Raw genomic sequence first — 24327 nt, 5'->3', positions numbered from 1 at the left:
TTGTGATAAATAAATTATGTGATTCAGGTATGCGGGAGCAAACAGGCAAGTACTCACGCCTGGTTTTCCGGCTGATTCAGATGGTATGCTTCAGCCGGCCAGCTTCAGGTTGCTCTCTCATTCACCACACAGAGCGCACACTGGAGGACTCAGTTGGCTGTTGTGGTAATGAAAGCTCTGGGCAGAGGTATTAAGGATTAAGGCGGCTGTTAGCTTTATGTAAAAAAACAATATCTGGTATTTAGCGCTGCCAAATTTATTTTTGATAGTCATTTTAGTGAGACTTCTGTGCATGTATGTTTGTGAATGGAAGCTTGAGGGCATGGAGTTAATCTTTCTTCTTGTTGTTGTTTTAAGGAATTTTTTTAAAACACTGCTCTGGGGCTGAGCATCAGATGTTTAAATATAATTGAGTTTTGACAATCAGTTATAAATCCAGACGTTTCTTTTGAATTTATGCAAAATCTGAGCAAAGCAAAAGTGTAAGAAAGCAAAGTGAATATTTTTCTTTTTTGTCCATTTTAGATGGATATATATCCATATATATATCCATTGGAGCCCTTTAACAGAGCAAAGGACAAAATAAACGATGCGCCGTTTACAGTTCGCTTTGATAACCATCTGTCCTTTGCCATTGAAATTCTGACGCAGGGTTATTTCTGGGTAAAACACTCACTCAAAGTAGTGAAAGTGAAGGATTACTACTTTAATTGTGAGCTATTACAGCAAAAAAAAAAAAGAAAAGGAGCCAATCTGTGTATATTGTTGTCATTTGCAGAATAACCGGTTACCATTTGTTCTTCACGAAGACCCACAATCTGAATAACCTAACAGCTGTTTTGGGGTATTTTTGCACATTAAATTGTGCTCATTTTCCCATTAGTTGTGCCGGTTCAGTCTCTAAAACATACACCGAGCCTCCCACATGACCTCTATGTAAACATCTCTCTGTGTGAGACTCTCGTCTTGTAGGCTAATTGCTTCTGTTTGTTTTCACGTAAATGTCTCCCCCTTGAAAAAATACCAGCGATGTTTCCACGGGTGACAGTAAAAGGCCTCTTGCAGTGCGTGTGGTCCCGTAATTAGTCATGGGGTATATTGTCGTGCTGCCAGGACAGATGCTCTCGGGTGCGTTTGCTTGAGTTTCTGTTTGCTCCCACTGTAATAACGACAAGCATGCACGCTCAGGAAGTGTCATTTGTCTCAACATGGTGCAGCGGCACAGTAATTTGTTGTTGGTTACGACTGTTTCGACTCTATAATGCTGAGTGTTATACTCCATCAAGAAACTTTTACTTCTTCTCGGTTGTTGGCCGCTTCACTCCGCTGTTTTTAATCTCTGTCAGATCAGCTGAAAAACCGGAGTCCAGACTGCAATCATTCAGCTGCAGCTGCAACTACACTTTTTTTTTTTTCCACCAACATTGTTTTAAGGGAGCCATGAGGCAAATACTTTAAGATTTACAAGTACCAACAGATCAAAACACATTAACAGCTAATAATGCAGAATTAATGAGAATTTCACGCATAGTTTCCCACTTCAGTGATCATAAAATGTTAATGATTAAAGGAAGCAATCACTTTTAACACTGCAAATTGATCTTTAATCTGCAGAAAACGACATGCGTCTCTAGGATGAAAGCAGGCAAAAGATCTCGAACAGAGTACTTTGGAAATATCTGGATATGTAGCAAAAATAAGGAGAGGGAAGAAGATAACACTCAGACCACTGAACTGCCAGAGGTATCAGATGGATCTAATCTCTGTCCAGAGGCAAAGCAGCATTGACATCAGCCAGAGGGAAGCGGTGGGAGATGGGGGGGGGGTACCCAGACAACTACAAAACCGCCGTACTGTGTGATTCAGCCGATATGACGTGCCGAGGGTAAAAATCTTCGGACTATTTCAGGTTTCCTTCACTTTATTCAAACCGATATACCCACAAATACAAAGTACTGATACAACTAAGAGTTAAACATTTAAAAAATGAAGAACACATGCACCTGATGGACATGCTTTATATAAATCAATTTTGTCATGTTATATACTGTGTAGTTACGAAGAATCCTTGCAGTGCTGACAATTAGAGTCATGGCAATGAGTTAAGATGCACCTATTTCTCTGTTACTGATGAGAATCTGATGATATTCTGCCTAATTGGAGATTGGCTGATCTCACTCTCTGATTAGTTTTTTTTTTATCTTCCAGTAAATGAACACACCAAAGCCAACCATCTAAGGCTGATTTTTAACTGCATTTAGACCTCTTTAAACCGACACAAAAAATATATGTGTATTTAAAATAGATTTCAAAAAGCAATATATTTCAAAAATGGATGCTTTTATGTATTCTGGTCTTGGATATTTGTGAGATTATTACACATTGTGATACAAAGGACCGTTTTACAAATGCCCATTTTCTGGGCTAGAATCTGCAGTAACTATGTTCTGGGTTTATTCCACCTTGGTCTTTCTTCTTCCTGATTATTTTGACATTAGACTTAAAACAGTGTAAGGACAAACAGTGAACAATGTTAAAGGAAACACAAATCAAAACACTGACTGGAATGCACAAAGCCAAAATCTTGAAGTACGTTAAAGAAAAATTCCTGAAAAAAACAAGATCTTTTTTTTTTTTTTTTTTAAATGAAGTATGATTGAGCTCGTTTGCCTTTGTGGGCTCTGAAAATAAGTGAGCAGGTTAATATCTGTTGGAAAAACATCAAGAAAATAAGGCTACAGGATTCTTACATTACATTTTCACACCACTATAACTTCTGTTTCATTATCGTGACAATCAAAAAGTCCTGATAAAAACTGTAGAGACTTGAAAATGAAAACGACCAAATAAAATTGTCATTTAAATGAGGGTTTGTGTTCTACTGGGAGCAATTTCCTCCTTGAATCTATTTTGTTTCAGTCTGGACAGCAGTTAAAATGAAGATGCATTTATTCAACATTAAATCTCCACAGATTCAAGATGAAACCAACAAATATTAACACGGGGAGCTTGTTTTTAAGGCTTCTGCGCGAAGAAAAATGTAGTTCAACTCTGCCTACCCTGTTATGCATCATGCTGGCATATGTGTAATAAGCTAAGCTGGCCTTCCACATCACTATTAAGTTTGTTCGAGCTTCATTTTTATACGTTAATAATGTTGCAGCTGCAGCTCCTGTCTGCACGTTACAACAAGTCCATTTTTCCCTCCACTAACGTGACAAGCAAGGTGGTGATGAGTTGTTGCTGTTTATCTATTTGTCTCTAAGATTACAAAAAGAACTTGCAACGTACTTTAATTAAACTCGGTAGATGCGCAAATGAAGATCTGCATACAGTTAGGATCAATATTATTTATACCTCTGTCGACATCAGATTTAAATTAAACTTTACATTTTTACAACACTTTCCTTCTGACTGAAAATATTAACATTTAGAATGGCGATACCAGAGTCCCAGGCTGTGTAGGGAGCTAAAGATTAGGGTGATGGCAAGGAGGCTTTCCAAAGACTTTGAGCTCATCACCAAAGATGAATTGTTAAGAAGAAGAAAAACATTGGAGATATGCAATAATAAGAAATTAGAGGAAGGATTTGATTGCTGTAATGCCAACAAAATATTTCCCAGAGATTATTGAGAAGGGTAACAGTAATTTTTTAAACACCTTTTTTTAAAAGGAGATTAAAGTTTTTGTTTTTCTCCCATATGTGCCCTTACAATTGCCTGATGTATAAAATTAGGTTTCCTCTATTTGCTGCAGTTGCCTCTATAGGCTGGATTAGTGAGTTCATGACACTGATTAAGGCCAAATCTTCTGGTTGTGCACATAGGGGTGATGCGCTGTACGCCCTTGTTCACCTGGCTATTTTGTTGAGTCTCCGCTATTGTTGTTCTCTCGCTAATCTATGCAATAGCGAGAGAACAAGGCCTAACTTCAATATTTATAGCTTTCCTACCTCAGAGGACATTACGCCTGTAAAAAAAAGACCTGTGCAGTCACAACAGCAGATGCACTGTTCTTCTCCCATGCACGTGCACAACACTGGTGTCATTTCAACTTGTCGCCAGAGGGGGCAGACATCCGCAAAAACGCTGGAACTTGTGCTATGCTCCTTTCTAAAAATTTCACAAAAAAATATATATTATTTACATTATCTTACAGTCTTCTGAGGGGTCCTTCTCTCATTTCCTATCAGACACAAACTTCTTAGTTTAGTGAAAATAAATTTAAAACTAAACCTGCCAGGGGTTTCTAATAATTCTGGTCTTAACTGTGGCTTCGGTGGACCTGTAACTTCCCACCAGTTCCCGTTTTTGACACTAATTTTGACACAAAACTGTGGTGTTCCCAGGTTGTGCAAGAAGACTACTTTATCAGGATTTAACCGTACCCCGTGTTCCCAGTTCTTTCCCTGTAAAAGTGGTCTTCTTTATGTAGACTTCTTTAGTAAGAAATGTCTTTTGAAACAGGAACCATCCTTTAACATATTTAATCAAACATGCTACAGCTTACTGTACTCTCACACACAAACACGGTGCAAGAGAAAGTAAAATCAGGATACGACAATTATCACCAAGTGTGTACACCCCCCTGCACACTAGCATCTAGGGAGGAATGAAATACCAGAAGAACAAAATTAGGCAAACAAAAACACGCAAACATGATGCTTATCTTTCACCTTTACAGGTAAACTCTACTACGCAGTAATGCTTTCAGACTTTTTTTTACCAACAGTAAACTATTTCTGCATGTTTGAGGCTTTTAGGCTTTGGTCCCAGAGCTGAGAAGCACGGAAACTAAATGCTCCCTCCTATAAAGTTTTTAGTTGTGTGTCCCGGGGACATAGAGTGAGTAGAGATGACCCTAGGGGCCTGCATGGTTCAAGCATGACCACCGACTCTGAAATGCATTTAGGCTCAAGACCATTCAGTGCTTTATGGACCATTGATAAGATGTGATTTTTAAACAGGGAGCCAGTGTAGGGATTTAAACATATGTTCATGTGCTGCAGTTGCTTGACTTTATTTTCCAATTTAGACAATAACGTTACAATAATGTCACCAACTAAAATACAAGCCCCAATTCTTCTGTGCTTTCCTTGTCTAAGCTACCTCTTTATTCAGGCCGTGTTTTGGTCTGATTTAGTGGCAAGCTGTTAAAGTTCAGATCTGAGTCTACGGCCACTACTAGTTCTTTGCTTGATTTGTGATCTTCAGCCCCATGGAGCCTAGCTCTGTTCAGTTTTGATTCTACTAATCTTGAATTTTTGGGGCCAGCAACAATGATTTCTTTCTTTCCTGCATTGAGTTGGAAATTCTGACACATTTTCTCATGAATATTTTTGGACACATGGATTCGGTGACTGTTACTGACCCAGTAACACAGAAATGTGCACGGTTGTATGCAGCATAGATAATGAAGGAGAGGTAGTACTTTATAATTGAAGCTGGTGGGGTCTAATAAATGTGGAAATGAGTGACCAGAGGACGGAGCCTTGAAGTACTCCACATGTGATTTTTGTTTGCTTTGATTTATATTTGCCAAATTAAACAAAGTAGTTCCAGTCTGGCACCGTGGTTTAGCACATTATCAGACAATCCTGCCTATTTTTTTATGTTTTAATCAGTTTAATCAGCACTGACATCCAATAATTAAATGCTTTAGTAAATAGCGCTGACCTTTTCTCAGCAAAACTTACAAACATTGGCAATGAACCCTTGATCATGTTGAAAGTATTGGTTTGGTTTTAGTTTTTTTTAAGTTCTTAAACTTCTACAATCTCATCTTGTGTTCGTTCAATTTACTTAGTTTAACAATTAAAAGCTCTGTTGCATTTGTTTCTCCACAGTTTTTTAACATTTAAAAAGCAATTGGTGTTACAATAAGTTACCTGAAAGGTACTCCACTAGAGTTTGATGGATTGATCTAGAAAAAATACATCTGATGTAAAATCTGTAACTGAAAGCTTCTCAGCTTTTAGAAGAAACATAGTGAAGACATACGGGTTGTAAATTAACATATTGTGTTGCTCGATGTTTAAATTAACTACATATGAAATAGAACTATACGTTTTTATATGTTAAAAATTATTTAAAATTAACTATCTATATTCATGTTTGTGGTAATCAGAAATAATGCTTAAGGTTATCTAAACTTCTTTTTTTTTCATGTTTATGGAAACAGACCTTTTCTTTTCCTCAAATATATATATATTTTTTTACCTTCATTTGTTCTCCAAACAAACAGTTGAATAATTCATGCTCTAATTACGAGTCAATAACTTCAACAGCCATCTTTAGGCTGATGGATCAGGGTCCCCAACGCTTTTTGTCAGGCGCTGAATTGATAGTCACACAAAAGCTATTAGGCGGCCTCACTGATCGACGGACCCACAGTTGGGGGTGAAACAACTATTTGTTTATTAAGTTCAGATTTTTTACGTCTCGCTACCAATAACATTCATTTAAAAATGAAATAAATAAGATTTCCTTGACCTTTAAAACTGCTTTGTCTCTGTAGGGTTTAATTAATTCAAAGCTTTTTCCAGTTTCTTCTTGCCTTTGGAGCCATTGGACTATATTAAAGTATCATGGTGTTGCTTTTTCCCTGCAGACGATGAGCAGTCGCTTTTCCCCCCACGACATCATCACCACCGACGCCGTGCTCAGTCTGGATGAGGACTCTGTTCTCTCAACCAATGAGGTGAGTTTTTGCTTAAAAATAAGGGACACTAATGCTTCATCCACAAAATGAGGCAAAGCAGTCACGCTGTTGGCACAGATTACAACATCTGAACATTCAGCGATAAAAACATCCTTTATTGTCATTACATATATAAAGTATGACGACATTTCAGCAAGTCTCCTTAACAGCAAACTAAACATCAAGCATAAATTCAAAGTTAATTGCATTCAAAACATCTCTGCATTGTAAAGTTCCCATTAGTACAAATAGTGTTGTCACCCCGATGACAGAAATATAGTCTTAAAGCTTTTCAGATGCATCTAATTAAATTGTAACATCATTCAAAAGCTTTTGTTTCCCAGTAATTCAATTCAAAAGTAAAATTTATCAACTGTTTGCTCAGGGTGATATATTCCAGGCATTTATTTTCTTATGATTATAGCTTCTAGTTAAGGAAAAACTCAAATTATCCTATTATAATATCACATACATTCAATAAGAAAATGTTTTTAAAATGGTAATGTCATGTTATGGCCATGTTGTGCAACAAAAGGTTGGATTTGGCTATGAATAACTATTAATAAGGGCCAAAATTATTAACAAAGTTAATATTAAACACAATTGCAAAGTTTTGGCACCATTTGATTATTAAGAAATAATAGCCAAAAGTTCTCAGTCTCTGCAAGTTATTGTTTTATGACTTGCTGCCCGCTAAGGTGTGGTAATACAGAACCAAAAAAGGAGTGAATTCACAGTCTTTTTTTTTAGCAAATACAACAATTCATTAACAAAATACTTACACTTCCAGTTAAAAACACCTTCAGAAAATATATAAAACCTTACAACCATTTTCCAAGTGAATTTGGCTGCAGACCTGACCAAATTATCATTATTATAAAATAAAACCGCTCCTAAATCCCCTCACAGAATCTATTCAGACTGTGAAATCCTGACTAGAGACTTTCAATTGAAACTCTGTGACAATTCGTTAGTAACACAATTTTTTGGCCTCTTCCCCTCATCATTTCTGCACTTTCTCCCCTAGTGAAATCACACTTCCTGTCTGCACACCTACTTGTCAGCCTGTAGGAGAAGGGGGTGATGCCTTGACGCGGCATTGATTAGTGTTGAAATGGCACAGGCAGTTCACACAAAGTCATGAATAATGATCATTATAAATGAATTGCCTTGCTCTGCTAAACAGTGCAGCCACTATCCAGATGTGAATAAAAGTGCTTTGCATTTAAAAGACGACTCGAAATGATGAAATAAATCTAGGTGGGCTGAGAAGGAAGACGAATCTGGTTTCTGATTACAAATGCAAGGTCTACTTTAGTCATTTTTAGATTACTGTGTTCTTTTAATTTACCCGCTTGCGGTGCATAGGTGGGGAGAAAAGCTAAAAGTTGAGGGAGAAGAAAGAGTAAGAAATAAGTAAGAGCAAGGAAAAAAAAAAGATGGAGCAATTAAAAGGACAGAATGCAAAGCAACAATTAAAGCTCAAAGACGAAACCAAAGAGCCGGCTGAATAAGATTTAATGATAAACAAAGTGCTTCCATGGAGTCAGGAGTTTTGCTAGAGCCATTACCTCAGCGTCTGTATCATTACACTGTCAAAGCACAGAGAACATCTTTGATTAAAGTCTCGGCAGTTACTTAAATGAGAGGGTGAGACAAAGTCCAATGCTTTGGTTCTTTGACATTCATTTTAGGCTGATTTAAAAAAACACTGAATCGTCTCAAGAACTCACCAGAGCAAATTACGCTCGTATGTTCTGTCTTGGACTATGATCTGGTATGTTAGCAGTGCATACGTTTAGTAAAACAAACCAAAAAGGACATCTTTCCATAAGCCAGTGGCTCTAGCACTTTTTTATTTTTTATAAAACAAGTTTTATAAAACAAGTAACACATTGCATTTTTATACCAAAAAAAAAACTGTGATACAGTTTCTAAAGACGTTTAAGAGTAGAGCTTGACATTTACAGATTCTCCTACTTCCTAATACTAATACTTGAAAATTCAGGGTGACTGAAGGACAACAGTTTAGTCTCTTCTCTTTTTGCTGATTTGTATAGGCTTTCTTTCACAGGACACATTCTGAAACTGCATTTGGTGGTAGAGATACTTTAGTTGGCTAAATATTAATGGTTGTCATTCGCTCCTATATTAAAAAGATGCACCATATTGGTAAAAGTATTCATTCCCCTGCCTTAAACTGCATGTCAATTTAAGTGATTATTAATCCATAGGGTTTAATATGATGTTGCTCCACCCTTTACAGTTAGAACAGCTTCAACTCTTTGACTCATTCTGGAAGAATGGTCAAAGAAGTTCCCATAAACACTCCAGAACCTTGTAAACAGCCTTCCCAGAAGTGCACTTGTGAGGTCAGACACTGATGTTGGATGTTGGCCCGACTCTCAGTTTCCAATCTAATTCATCCCAAAGATGTGCTGTCGGCTAGCGGTCAGTCAAGTTCATCCACACCAAACTCTCTCATCCATGTCTTTATGGACCTTGTTTTGTGCTTTAGCGCACAATAATGTTGGAAGAGGAAAGGGTCATCTTCAAACAGTTCCCAGAAACATGGGAGGATGAAGTTGTCCAAAATTTCTTGGTCTGCTGAAGCATTCAGATTCCTTTCACTGGAACTATAGGTCCAAGCCCTGCTCCTGAAAAACAGCCCTACACTAGAACCCCCATCCACCACACTTTACACTTTGTAATGAACAGAACCAGGGACCCAGAATTCAGCCAGATAAGAAAGGCAACATTAAAAGAAGGGAAATCCTCAACAGGCATCAATGGGTCAGAACCGTAATGACAGAGGCAGGCAGGATGATTGATGGGATGAACCAGAGTCCGTAATCGGAGAGCAGGTCGAGAGTCAGAGCTGGGTGATCAGAAATCCAAAAACAGTCCAAATCAGAATCCGAGGGCAGAGTCAGGGCACAGATACAGATCCGGTAACTGGCAGGTAATCAGGTCCGACAGGGGTAAGGCAAGCTCAGAGAATCAGGAGACATAAGCGAGTCAGATCACAGGCAGGCAGACAAAAAACGCTGGATTTGACTCAGCAGTGGCTCGTAATAATCTGGCACTAGTAACTGGTCTGAGGGCTGGTTATATAGTAAGAGGGGCAGGTGGATCTGATGAGAGTTGATGAGAAACGGGATGGAGCTGAACAGGTGTGTCAGATGGAGAATCAGACCAGCATCATGATCAAGATCATGACACACTTGGCACAAAACAGTTGGACAAGTACCGCTCTCCTGGCTTCTACCAAACCCAGATTTGTCCATCAGATTCTCAGATGGAGAAGCATGCTTTGTCATTCTAGAGAACTATATATATATATATATATAGTATATAGTATATATACTATATATATATATATATATATATATATATATATATATATATATATATATATATATATTTATATTTATTTATTTATATATACACACACAGTATATCTGTTGTCCATGTGACAGACAGTCATACTGCCTACCGAGAACTGCAAAACAGTTTTTCATTGTTTGAAACGATGACAATAAATTGTATCCTGAAAGTTAAAGCCTGGAACTATTTCAGTGCCACAGGCTCAAACAATGCAACAATATCTCAAAAGCACTAAAAACACTGAAAACTGAAGGAGTATGAGGGACTACGATGCCTTCTCGTCGTCTTGTCTCATAACACGGGACACATTAAATCCAAATGTCAGGAGAGATTTGAAACAGATCTATTGCTAGATTGACCCTCTGATCCAAAGATCAATGTAGGCCTTGTAGAATCTATTAGTATGTATAACGCACTTGCTCACGCAATCACAAAGTTGAACTTTTATCACTTTTATGCTCCAACAACAAACGTACGATTGGGTGAGTCCGTTTTAAAACCTTAAATAAGAAGTTCTGTGATCTGTCAACGTTGCACCACTTTACCTCTTCATCTCTGGGAGGAAGATTAGATTTGCAGGATATTATTAATCCTCTGAGCGCAGCTGTGGAGACACTTGCCGCACACGGACCCCACCGCACACACTGTGGAGGCACACAGCTCACACGTCAATTGATCGGGGGGCTGCATGGAGAACGGCAGCTGCAACCTTTCTCTCGGCTTAGCGCCGCTGCTTTACAGTAATTGCTCACACGATTCATGACAGAAGCCGCAAGGTATCACTAAAGAACATCCACTTTCAGGGCTCTCCTCCCCAACACCGTCTCTCCTTCTGTGCATTTGTGGTAATTAATTTTCTGTCCGCTTCCCGAGGTGATGTGTGCGTGTGTGTGTGTGCCTGTGTCTGTATAGCCAAGTGTTTCATTATGTGCTGATCCCCTTATTCTCTGGTGTGTCTGCCTGCGCGTCTCGGTGGTGTTTTGGAATTCAAAAGAGGGTCTTTGTCAGGTGGATCAGGCTCCTTCAAGGACAACCAGGTGCTCCAGACAATCCCAAATAAAATGTCTTCTTTACTGGTGAAGGAAGCAACATGAGGCAGCGCCAAAGGTGGCAAACACCTCCTGGAAAAGAATCCAGCTATTAGCAAACCACGTGTAAATTTCACAAATTTTCAGTTCATTAACAGTTGATTGAATTTATGAGCGTGACCCTGTGCACAGGCAAAATTAAGGCAAGTTAATAATCATAAATACATACGCTTATACCTGTAATTCTGTGTTATATTCGATGTATTTGACCTCTCCACATGGTCACCTGTTTAACTAATAGGATTTGGTGCTTTGCAAATTACAATTAAGGACATTAAACCTAAAGACTTAGAGTTAAACTGCATAGTACTGGTACCGCTTCCAGGACCTCAGTTTTGTGCAGAAGAAAATACAAAACAAAAACTATGAGAAGGCGGCAACAGGACTTCTCTTGTTTCCTGAAAACATTTTGCCTCCCATCCAAAAAGGTTCTTTGTGTCGTAACGTGCCTGGACGTAATATGCTTATACGTTGTAGAACAATCAAAACTGATAGGGTCAGTAAAGTCACTAATGGGACAATTAGGAAACCATGTAACGGGCTCTATCCTCTGTTTAGCTCAATGTTCGGGTGGTTGTTGCTTGACAACCCAGATCTGTCCCTAACGATGTTGTGAGTTTAGGTCGCAGGGCAACAGTGGCGCAGGAGCTAGGCAGTCCGTCCTGTTCGACTTCACGCCCCGACCAAAACCGTTGTTGTGTCCTTGGGCAAGACACTTCCCCTGCTGGTGGTCAGAGGGCCTGGTGGTACTGATGTATAGCAACCTCGCTTATGTCAGTCCACCCCAGGGCAGCTGTGTCTACATCCGTAACTCACCACCGTCAGTGTGTGAATGCATGCATTTAGAGTGAAGCACTTTGGGGTCCTCTGGACTTGATAAAGCGCTAAAAGCACAAGCTATTTACCATTTACATGTCTGCAGGAGTGGAAAGCTGAACGTTAGAAAGATTAAACCTGAGATTGTCTCCTCCGTTTCGTGTCAGTTTATACTGTTTAACCCAGAAAGCTTCTTTCACTCCTCTCTCGACGAACCTGTCTGGCTAATGAAGTCATTTCTGATTCTGATGCCCGGTCCAAAATACGTACAGTGCTGTCTTCAGACGAGTGTCCCTTGTCTTTCACATGTAAATGAACCAAGCCTTGACCCAAGGGGTTTCTGTGTTTGGCCATCGATTTGTGTAGCTGCTGTTTAGTTTCTCCGATGCGGAGGTCAGAGCATTCCTTCCTGCACTTTACTGTGTCTGCCACACCACTGACCTCTCGTTTGGGTGTTTAATCCTTGGGACGGAGCAGTCTCTGTCTGAAAGAGTTGTTGGGTTTAAAAAGCACTGGGATACTGATTTGGAAAATGTCCTAATTAGTTTCTTGGATACTCCAGCAACAAATGAAATAAAAACATTCCTTCCCCTCTTATTCTTTTATCCTTCAATGGACTAAGTGTTTGTTTTTTTTTATTTTGGATGCTTTAACATAGGCCCAGTTAGGGTATCCACAGGTTTAAGGTGTTTTCTTGATGTGCTTGTGTTCCTTAGCTTTCCATCTTTATGGAGGACCTCCTCTGAATACTGTGTGCTAGCAAATTAATGTTGCACAATCCACACTGTTAAATATGGCGGTGGCAGTATGATGCTATGGGGGAAGTGTTCTTCAGCCGGGACAATGAAGCAGACCAAGGTTGATGGCAAGATAGATGGAGCTAAATACAGGGCAATCCTGCAAGAAGTTGGAGGCTGCAAAAGATTGGAGACCAGGGTGGAGGTGCTGCTTCCTGCAGGACAGCTACCCTAAACATCCAGCCAGAGCAATAAAGCAATCATTCAGGACAAAACACCTTTCTGTGTTAGAATGCCTCAATCAAAGTCCAGACCTAAATCCAACAGAAAAACAGTGGTGGGACTTAAAAATGGATGTTCACGGATAATCTGCATCCATTCAGACTGAGCTGCAGCTTTTTTGCAAAGAACAATGGACAAAAGTGTCTAGATGTCTAGGAGAGACATGACCAGAAAGATTTGCAGCTAAGACTACAGTGAAAGTTGGTTCTGTAAACGACTCACTTTGGGAGGCCGGATGGAAAAGCACCACAATTTCCTTCCACTTCACAAATATGCTCCAATTTAGTAACCTCTAGAGGCAAAGCTACATTAAAAGCTACAATAAATTCTTGGCGAGGGAAATCATTACATTGCATTTCTGTTGACAGCTGGCTCCAGTTCTTAAACTGTGCAAAGCTAAAGTGCTTAAAGAAAAAAAAAAAACAACTGCTGTGTTTTCCATTTGTGCTCAATTTTCTTGTATTTCCACCCTTTCTTTCCCTTTCTGCTTCCCCAGGTGGACTTTGCTTTTATTGTATGGCAGAGTTTTCCCGAGCGGATTGTCGGTTATCCAGCAAGGAGCCACTACTGGGACAGCTCCAGATCACGCTGGGGCTACACCTCCAAGTGGACTAATGACTACTCCATGGTACTTACAGGAGCAGCTTTTTACCACAGGTACAAAGCCACGAATGACTTCCAGCTGGCCAGCAAAAGCCTTGCATTTGTTTTTATTCTCAGAATCCGTCCCTGCTTCCTTTTGCTCAGGGTTTGCTTCTATAAATATGACCAGAGAACAACAAGAAATGCGATAAGATACAATGGAACAGCTATCCGTGTGATTCAGTGCCCTAACAGCCACATTAGTGTATATATTTGACAATTTGAATTTTTCTCATCTAAACCTTTTTACTATAGGAGAAAAAGTTACATCTATGCTGCCACCGAGTAACAACACAATTATTTAACTTCAGCCTTTCATTTCTTAAAGCTCCTATCATTTTTATTTCCTAAACAGAAGAACTCATCAACATCCAACAATATTTTTTTCCTGTTTAAATAACAAAACAGTACATACATCTCATTATTATTATTTCTAAAGAGGTTTATTGACTCACTCAACAAAATGGGAAACATCATATATACTTTGTTACAACAACAAAAAAAATTTGGTAGCTTGACTTTCCAACTGTTAGTCCTTGAGAACGTCATAAAAACTGAATGACTGAGCAACACATTTTTCAACATTTGTTTCTTTTTTTCTGTCTGTAACACAAATATGATACGATATGAGAACTCGAGTCTCCCATTGGTCAATAACCAGATTAGACCAGTCTATATATCAAGTATTTTTTTATGCAGGTTTAATTGTAAAGTACTCCCTGAACTTGTGAATAATTTTTTTTTTGTTTCGTTTTTGTTTGGACAAATGGAGGTTTTAAAGAAAGTGTTGCAATTTTAAATGACAATTATTCAAAATACAATCCAGATTGCTTAACATTAACCATTTAATTCTGCACAGATAAGAAGCCACACACCACATACCAACTTAAAATCTACAAAAGTGTCTTTTCACTGATTTCATTATGGAGGCAAATATTTTTGATCAAAAGAATGATGAATTTATTACTTATCATTGTCTCTTCCATTGTCATTACAATACATAGCTCAAATGATGATGGCTAAAATAATAAGTCCATACTGTTCGTCTATTATTACATTATTGTATTACTTTGTGGAATCTTTAGCTTTGCTGCTCGTTCGCTCCTTTCCTCTCTATACTCCTGTAATTCTAGTTGCTTCATGCCAGAACAGCTTTGGCATGAAGAAGTCGTCCGTCCTGAGATGTTGCTTACCAACCATGCATCAACGCGGTCTGCCAGCAGGATGTTTTGTACCTGTAAGACAGCTGATGATTTAGAGCAGCATTAGCCAAACATTTTCCCCGTGGGCCAAAAACGCTAGATTGAAAGCACTAGCATGCTACCATGTATATATTTTTCCGGTAATTATTCAAAAAGAGCTTGCTGTACTTAGCAAGGTTTAATAAATAGCTGTGCCCAATAGCGTTTGGTGCTATTTTCTTAAACAATTAAATGAAAGCACAAAACATGGTTGATTAAAAAGCCTGGCTTAAGATTTCTCTAGAGAGTCCTAAAACATTTTTAAAAAGTTTCCATCTTCTCAAACTGCCCGGACTGGTGGGCCAAATCACATCAAGGGTTGCAAATGGCCCCGGGACCGCAGTTCGGACAAGTAATTTGTTACAATCTGCTTATGGTAGATGGAGCCGTGTTTATATCCGTCGCATACCCTTTAATCTACATCTCAGAGGTTGCTTAGAATTATCGTTGTTTGAACAGAGATCATAATCCTTCAGGTCTTTGGAAGAATCGACCGATCCAAACCAGGTTCAGACACAAAATAAATGGAAAAAGAGCACTTCTAGAAACTAATATGCATTTAAATGTTTTGTGATATAAAAATATTTCATGACTAGCTCTACAGCTCAGAAAATTACTTGATAACCAAGAAAAATGTGCTGGTGTGTCATTGTTTAGGTACATGGGGCAAATGGTTTAAAGGCATGTAGGGAAGAAAGAAAGAGCAACCTATCAGATACGACCAGTTCCTCTAGGTACCAAATGGGGGTACAACTTTTTGAAGTTGCAAACTTGGATCCTTTTGAGGTGAACTACATAATCCAACAGATTCCCCCTCCAGAAGACGAGACCGACGCAAGCGTGAATCGGTACAGCAGGTCCCAGGAACCCGTGGAGCTTGACTGAGACAGCGCACCACACTTTAGATTTGGAGCAACAGACTGACCATTTTGCAGTCGTGTAAAAGGCTCTCAGCAGTAGAATGGCTATGCAAATAGACAAGCTGTCCATTGTTTGCAATAAATTGTGTTTCATTGCTGCTGGCACGTTGGATTGCGATTGTTCTACATGGGCTACATGCCCAACCTTTAAAAGAAAAAAAAAATCCACCTTACGCAGCATCCAACCACATCGGGTCTTCATTCGCTGAGCTCATTTTGCTCCTTTTCTTCGCTCGAGAAGGATACGAAACAATATAGCTTTCTGTGCTACTCTGTTATCTCCACGTGTTTGTCCAAAGTACAATGCTAAAAATGAAATTAAAGAATAGTAATCTCAAGTATGTAGCAGAGCGGTAAATTGAACAGCGGAGTGTGTTCCTCTCCAAAAGGGATTTCAGGCGTCTTGTCACGCAGATAAATGGCTTTCTCTTCGCTCCATTGTTTGGGTGCTGAATGCACCTCTTTAGTCCTTTTATTTGGACTCTCAAATGCCAACAAAAGCAGACAACACGAATTAGAGGGGCTGTATGTGTGTAAGAGCAAGTGACTGCAGACCTTGGCAGGGAGGTAAAAGACCTGACAGTGATCTAGTGCTCCCATGCTGAGAGCGCGCAACACAACAGCTCTGAGTATAGGAGCAGAACGGAAGCTGAATCCAGTGTGCTGAACCTCATCTACCGCTTTGCTTTGTGCTTTGTATCAGATACTACCACTACCTGTTCACTCACTACATCCCAGCCAGCCTGCTGACCATGGTGGACCACATGGCTAACTGTGAGGACATCCTGATGAACTTCCTGGTTTCAGCCGTCACAAAGCAGCCTCCGATCAAAGTCACACAGAAGAAGCAGTACAAGGAGACCATGATGGGCCAGGTAACAGGGTTTCACACTTAGACATGTAACCACTTATAATATGTCCATTCATCAGCTCTGCCGCTGGGAGGTCCATAAAGGTGGACTGGCAAATTCACTACAGGATTCAGTTTGTGTGACAAAATACATCATAGTGTGTTTTAACCGCTAAACTTTTTTCCTTTTAAAGATCTATGTTTTTAACCAATTATCTTCATAACAGAAAATAAATCCCTAAATAAGCATAGTAGTGGTAGTTTTCTGGTTGCATATAACCTTAAGTATCATTAGAGTAATAAATTTAGTAATTTAGTAAATTTATACTGGCAGGGATGAAAACCCATTTAATGTTTCTTAATTGAGAGAAATTTGAGTTTACAAATGATTTATTTTGATCAGCGGCCAGTACAGACACCTGCATGTACATAGCGCTCTGCTAATATGACCACAAGGTGACAGTAATCTACCAATTTGTTAAAAACTATTCAAATAACTTCCAGAGTTCTTTGAGTGGATGTCATCTGGATTAGGGTTGTTTTCTGTAAGAACAAAAATATTTTTAATTAGATTAAAACCATAACTTCTTCCACTTCAAACCACCTAATTATATAATAACAGAATTGTTGATAGCAATGAAAATTGAAAAATCCAAAAAATGAAATTGTGTCTGCTGTTCAGTGAATCTCTCTTTATTACACATAGGTCTGTTAATTTTGATTATGGCTTACAGCTGATCAAATCTTAAATGTCAGTTTCTATGAAACCAAGATTGCATCAAATCTATAAAAATGTATTTTAATACAGGAATGTTAAGTTTCAGCCATGCTATGGATAACACAGTCCCAGGAAGGATTGTTGCCTTGACAGCTTTTCAGTCATTGTCCCCCTTCACAAGGAGGGAAATGCACAAAGCGTCATTTGGGCGGTCAACCATAACTGAAAGTTGAGTTAAGGGAAACATTTTCAAGGAAAATCTTCCACAAACAACAGGGATAACTACTCTTGAAAGATAGTCTGTGTGTAATAAATCGGTGTAATTTTGGTTTAACTCCTTTAACTAAATTAGAAATAATCTTTTTTAGTGAAGATCTGATTTCTTGACATCTGTTCCAGAGGACCATGCAGATACCCACATCTCAATTTTAGACTTGAATCACCATCTTGAAAAACATCCAATAACATCATCTTTCTTCAGAACCCACTGCTTTGAAAAAACAGCTTTTATGGGAGTTGGACTGTCAAAAAATATGAATTAAACATTTATTTTACCATACAACTGTGTTAAAATGAGATACTGGGTGCTGCAGAAGCAACGTTTTTCCTCTCAGAATGTCAAACTGCTGATATCTTTTGCCCTTAGTCAACCTTTCATGCTCAATTTAACACTTAAGTTCAATTAAGAGGAACCAGGTTAACAAAATGATTTTGAAAGTCTTTGGAGTGTAGCAGGCACAGACAGAACCTGCAAAATTCAGTAAGAAAGAATGTTTTGTTTGCAGGATATCAGAAACAAATTACTGTGGAAAAATGTTAAGATGAAAGACCAAAAGTTTCACTGGATCAAGAATAAGGTGACGATTTATGAAAACAGTATCAGTTCAAGGATTATCACAAAATAGTATACTGAACAGCAAATGTATTGACCTCTATAATTCTGATATTGCCAGACCATCATACAGTAAGGTCTGTTGCAAAGCATCTGGTGCCTGAAGTGAAAACTACCTGCAGGCCTAAGAAAGCATAAAGACTGATTTTAAAGATCAAAGTGAGTCAGCCACAGATTGAGTCAGAAACAGGATACTTTATATATGACTAAACAAGTTCTTCAGAAAAATGTCCTCTTCTGCTTTTTAAGTGCTACTGATAAACTCAGGTACAGTTTTAAATTTGAATAAATCCATCCGCCAGAACTGTACATACTTCTGTAGATCTGTCCAGAAGAGCATTGTGGGAAAGTCAGTTCAATTCAAAAACCTCATTATCCCCAAAAGGAAAATAAATGCTGGTGTAACTCGTGTTACAGAGGTTTCTTCAACAAGATGTTGTAGATGGTGATGACTGCAGGCATGAAGGATCTCCTGTACTTACAGCTGATCTGGAGAGGTCTCTGACTGAAGACACTCTGTTGTTGTACAACAGTCTGATGAAGAGGATGCTAAGGGTTGTCCATAATGTCCTTAGTTAAATAGTTAGCGAAAACAAGTTAAGAAAATGTTAAATAAGATACGTTTGTTTTCAAAGCATTGAGTGAGTCCAACATCCATAACCAGCTCCTTCGATGTGTTTGGTAGAAATTAGATTTTTGCATGAAAAAGTAATGTACCAATAGTTGTAGAGTCATGGAAAATGAATAAACTGGAAGTGGTATGTTCAAAATAATATTAACCTGGAGTTCAGTCAGCGATGAAATCTGCTGACTGTAAAAACAGGCGGTTAAGAATGACGGACACCGATGATGCACATTCTGGTTGTAGCGTGTTCCTCTCTGGAAACTAGGTTAGAAAACAGAAAGATCTGCACAAGAAGAATAAAATGATGGACTGCTCCATCAATTTTAACCACGGAGGAGGTTACAATTTGACAAAGAACACACTGACTCACATCAAGACAAATGGATTACATTTTGTGGACAGAGGAAGGCCAAACAGATTTTAGTGGAAGGTTCAAAGGCTAGAGACGGTTTGTCAGAGGATCCCCTAAACACTGAATTAAAGCAAACATACACTGTAAAGCACGGTGGCTGAGGCATCATGATATGGGGATGTTTATGTTAGTATTTCATTAGAACTATTTATTATGTGCCAGGGATTGTGGATCAGCGTGAAAGATCTAAATACTTTAAAAAGTCTTGTCACCTTATGAAAAAGCATTGAAATGGGTGTTTCTACAAAACAACCCCAAACACCATTAAAGGAGCTGTAAATAAGATATTTACTGTAAAATCAACCTAAATCATTCTCATTTGTCACCTGGGATGGAAGTAACATTCCCTATAAACAATCAGTTCTCTCCATCAACGATGTCTTGGTCACTTTTTTCTCCTTTCAAACCTAGAGGTACGGTCCAGTCCAGAACTACTTCGGTTCAGAGTGTAGCCTGTGTTTACTTCCTGGTTCCTGAGCCAATCATGTAGGAGTTCCCAGGGTTCCCAACGCAGAGCGCAGCATTTAGTATTTTATCTTTGAAAAAGAGCAGCAGCCTGCTAACATGGAAGCCAGTAGAAGAAGCAGTCCAGAAATAAAACAGAACACAACATCATATTCATGTCCTGTGTTAGTAAAAATTCACAACAGCAACACTCCGTTTAAAAACGGCATATTAGACTGTTGTGATTGCGGTTGTACCGATTTGAGCCACAAGGTGTCAGTATTTATAGCTCCTTCGAGTCAGCAGTACCTTGTTGAGACCAACGACATTAACGTTATGGAGTTGTCAGCCCAATGCCCATAGAAGACTTGTGGGGTTACACCAAATATCCAGTTTCTGAATCAAAACCAAGAAATGCAGACAAATTGTGGTACGTTATACAATCGTCCTGGACTGGAAAACCTGCTCAGAGGTGCTGAAGATCTGTCGACCCCATGCAACACAGACGTAAAGCCGTTCTCAGTAACAGTAGTTATACAGCAAAATATTAGTTTAGTGGTTCAAAGCCAAATCCTCCAACATTTTCACAGTGAATATTACATTTTAAAAAGGAAAATGCAGACACTGCTATTTCCCAGTGCTTTTGTGTGCAAGCAGAATTTTGAGTTTTACTCAGTTTTTAAGCACACAGCCATTATTCATTAAAGATGAATGCGCCGTTGGAGGAGTGTGGGTCGGGACCTTTTGCCAGCACCTTTGTAGCGATTAACAGCAGTCGATTCCCATCTTTGTAGAAAGAGAACAACATGAAAGCAGACCCAGCTGCCTCAAGCGGCTGCAGATAGTTTTTTCAGGTTAAAAGTGTCCTGGCCTTCACTATGGGAGAGCCCAACATGTGCCGTTTGTGTGTGTGAAGGTGTGTGTGTGTTCACGTGGCCGGCTCAATGTCAGGTTCTGATTGATGGCCTGGCCACAGGCAGGACGATGACTCTGCAGTATGAACTCGGTGATTAATGTCTTAATTGTGGAGGCAGCACAGCAAACACAAGATTTACCCCTGACTTCACTCATTTCACTTTTCCTGCCCCCCCTCCTCCTCTCAACTGTTGATTTGTGACTTTGCTTCAAGCAACAGAGGCAAGACATTTAGCATCAAGAAGGTTGAAGTAGCTGAAATGTTTGGGAAACTTTGACCATCAACAACAACATAAATAAATTAACACGGCGGCCACAAATGAGGAAATCTGTGTTTTCAGAGAAAATGTTGATTCTAAAGCCAAACCACATCTGTGACTTGATTTTTTTTTCGTAGTTGAATTATCCTACCTGACCTCCAGCAGCTTTTGCTGCCACGGGATCAATCTCCTCATCCCAGGGCCCAAGCTGATCAAAAGGTCTGCTGCCCTCTACCTTCCCCTCAGCTGCACCATCTCACACTGTGGGTCTCGACCCTCAAACTCCTCCCCTGCTGCCAATCTATCACAAGTAGACTATAAAGCAAAAGGACCAGGATAGTATCACGTTTGGGAATAAAATAGAAGACATTGAGTGGCATATATTATCATTTTGGACAACTTTTCATATTCATTCTTGTACCTCATGCTAGTTCTATAAATTTTGCACCACCAAAAACTAGAAATATGTAAAAATGTAAGAAAGTAGGCACAAGGCAGTGAAGAAACTGATAAATGACAGAGTGATGGCATTTTTGCAAGCTAGGACCTTAAAGAAAACTGTGCAGCTCATATTCAAGTTCCGTTTATATTGAGATTCATCCAGTGACGAGGAGGAAATCAGGAGAAATCTTATCTGTGAGCAGTAGGATGAACACCTAACAAACCGGCACCTTATGGAGAGATTTAGAAGCAAACCTTTATGGTTCGCCCAGAAGCACATCAGAACTGCTCCAAACTTTAAATCGAGGATATTCAAAATGTTGGATTTTCTTGGCCCAATATCCTACCGTATGGGGTGTTCCCCGAGGGCAAACGAGTACACAGCCTGCTGTATGGGACATGTAGTCAATCAGAAATCAAGGTGAAGGAAACCCTGACGACAACTACACTCCCTTAACCAATGCCTATTCTTTTTGTAATGTTTTTTTCTCTGTTAAAATTAGTTCACAAACCGTCGCCATTGCTCTTCCTCATCAGACATATTTTATTTACTCTGACTCACATTTAATCTCGAGAGCTTCAGTGAGATTTCCTGTCTGACACCTGAATGTTCCTAAGTGAAATCTGTGAGTGTGTGGTCAGAATCAGAATCAGAATCAGACATACTTTACTAATCCCAGAGGGAAATTACTTAATTTGGTGCGTTGTGCTTGCCGTTTGACCGGACACCCCAAAGTGTACAAGCAAACCTGTTATAGCTGCGATAGCCAGCTAGTTCCACAGTCATTGATTGATTGCCTTTTGTTTTATGAGAAGTAGCATGCCAACTTAATGAAAACATATGGAAGAAATGTTAATATTCAACAATTTCTATGATTAAGACATGGAAATTGTGGATAATAATCCTAACCCAGGCCAATTGGATATATTATCATTTAAAACAAATAGCATGACTTATAATGCCTCTACAAGAAGTGTAACAGTTTGCACTCAAAAAACTTTGGAACATTTTTGTTATGTAACAGTCATGTGATCTCTGGCCATCTCATCTGCGCCTGCTTAAGAAAAACCTCCACCACAGCATGATGCTTTCACCACTATGTTCTGGCATGGGGGTGATGTGGAGAAAGTTTACATCTAAATAATTTTCCTTCTACTTTGCACATAGGTTCTACTTTGTGTTGGCAGCTCCAACATAAAATGAATACTTTGCAAAGCCCTGTGTATTGGGCAACATTTGATTTTCGAGCCCATATCTAAAACATAAGCATTGTTTATATGACTATTGACTTCTCTTTCTCCCTTTCTTCTCTTTTTAATCGCCTCCACCAAGGGCTCCAAGGCATCGCGTTGGGCTGACCCAGACCATTTCGCACAGCGACAGACTTGCATGAATGCCTTTAGCCAGTGGCTAGGTTTCATGCCTTTGGTGCACTCCCAGATGAGGTTGGACCCCGTCCTGTTCAGGGACCAAGTTTCTATACTGAGGAAGAAGTACAGAGACATTGAGAGACTCTGAAGGCAATGCTCCAACAGCAATTCACCGAGGCTTATCGGAAACGTGGGAGAGTCTGGACTTTGTGTTTCAGGAGGGGAAAAACACAGAAGCTGAATGGGATTGTACGAGAAGGAGGACTTGCATACAAAATATGAAACAGCAATTTACACAAGAAGTGGTTGTTTTTATGGAAGAATGTAAAAAATAAGAATCAATGGCGGGGTACGGAGCACGTGTGCAAGCCTGAGAAATATAACCTGGTCACCCACAACATTAAAACCCATCTGTTTTATGTGGAGTGGGTTTCTGTTCTGCATAAACAGCTGGAGGGACAATCTGAGGGTGTCCTCAGATTTGATTTGTGGTTGCTCCACCAGGATAATCTGATTCAACACCTTTCACTCTTTGCTTTCCCAGTCAATTTTATGCAGTGAGATGATCCATTACTCGTATCGCCTGTCAGCAGTTTTGATGTTATGACTGATCAATCTGTGTGAGTGCATGAAGGGAAACATGCCACCAAAACCTAGACTCATTCTAGACATTGATGACCACAGACAAAACGTGTGTGTTTCATGGTTTGAAGAAAGCAAGTATACTGTGCAGCACATGAACCATGTTTAGAAAAAAAGAAGCATTACCGGAGTTACCTCGCGTTGAGGTTTGATGTGTACAGAAATCACTCAAAGTGGACAAAAAGAATGAAGAAGGCAGTATGCCACTTGTATACTATTGTAGATTATTGGCAGCAGATGCTCGCTGTATGAAACCAATAAAATTAAATAAAGAGATCTTATATAGAAGAACACAAGATGTGAACTTTTTTTCCTGTGTTTTGCCTTCATTTTTCTTTCAGTGACAACATTTATTTGTATCAACAGCAATCTAACAGGCAAATGGAAGAATACTATGGCACATTAAATAAGCAATTCTGAAAAAACAATTGTATGACTGTATCAAAGGTGCATGCTTCCTCTTAGTGTTATCCGGTCTACTGTTTTGCCAAACAAGGAAGTGACAGTCAAGTTATATATTTCTATATATATGAGGCCCTAATTATCGTTTTTTTCCCCAAATTAGAAAGTTAACTTTGTTTTATTGTAATTACTCATATATTTTGCTCTTAACCAGAAATAACCGTGTGCCTTCAGAAAGTGTTGCTATGATATCAAAAGTGGTATTGAGCATGGAGTATTTTTCTTAGAAATTCCTTTATTGTCCAACAATGGGCAGTTTTGGGTATGAAAATGGAAAAGACAGTTACACACAAATTCTAGTAATAAAAAACACAAGCTAATCTAATCTAAAGTTAGTTCTAAAGCAAAGGAGAATGAGCTTATCAGAAAGGCCAAAAATAAAATTAGAAATGAATGCCAGAGTAATTCGATTCAATTAAATTCTATTTATATAGCGCCAATTCACAACACGTCATCTTAAGGCACTTTACAAATTCAAATTC

At 39.1% G+C, this 24327-nt stretch overlaps 1 protein-coding gene across 1 annotated transcript in view; it reads left to right on the top strand.

The window, feature by feature from the left end:
• LOC105938917 (exostosin-1a) overlaps positions 1-23676 on the top strand; it is a 121668-nt gene extending 97992 nt beyond the window's left edge. The window contains exons 8-11 of the mRNA XM_036147587.1: positions 6611-6700; positions 13507-13667; positions 16517-16688; positions 22704-23676. Of these exons, the coding sequence (XP_036003480.1) occupies positions 6611-6700; positions 13507-13667; positions 16517-16688; positions 22704-22889 (609 nt within the window). The 3' untranslated portion in view covers positions 22890-23676. The remainder of the gene's footprint in view (positions 1-6610; positions 6701-13506; positions 13668-16516; positions 16689-22703) is intronic.
• Positions 23677-24327: the final 651 nt, after the last annotated feature.

Source organism: Fundulus heteroclitus, chromosome 15 (genome assembly GCF_011125445.2).
Source record: "Fundulus heteroclitus isolate FHET01 chromosome 15, MU-UCD_Fhet_4.1, whole genome shotgun sequence".
In the NCBI taxonomy this organism is placed as follows: Eukaryota; Metazoa; Chordata; class Actinopteri; order Cyprinodontiformes; family Fundulidae; genus Fundulus; species Fundulus heteroclitus.
The sequence above is the reverse complement of the archived record's forward strand: the minus strand, read 5'-3'. Positions and strand labels throughout refer to the sequence as shown.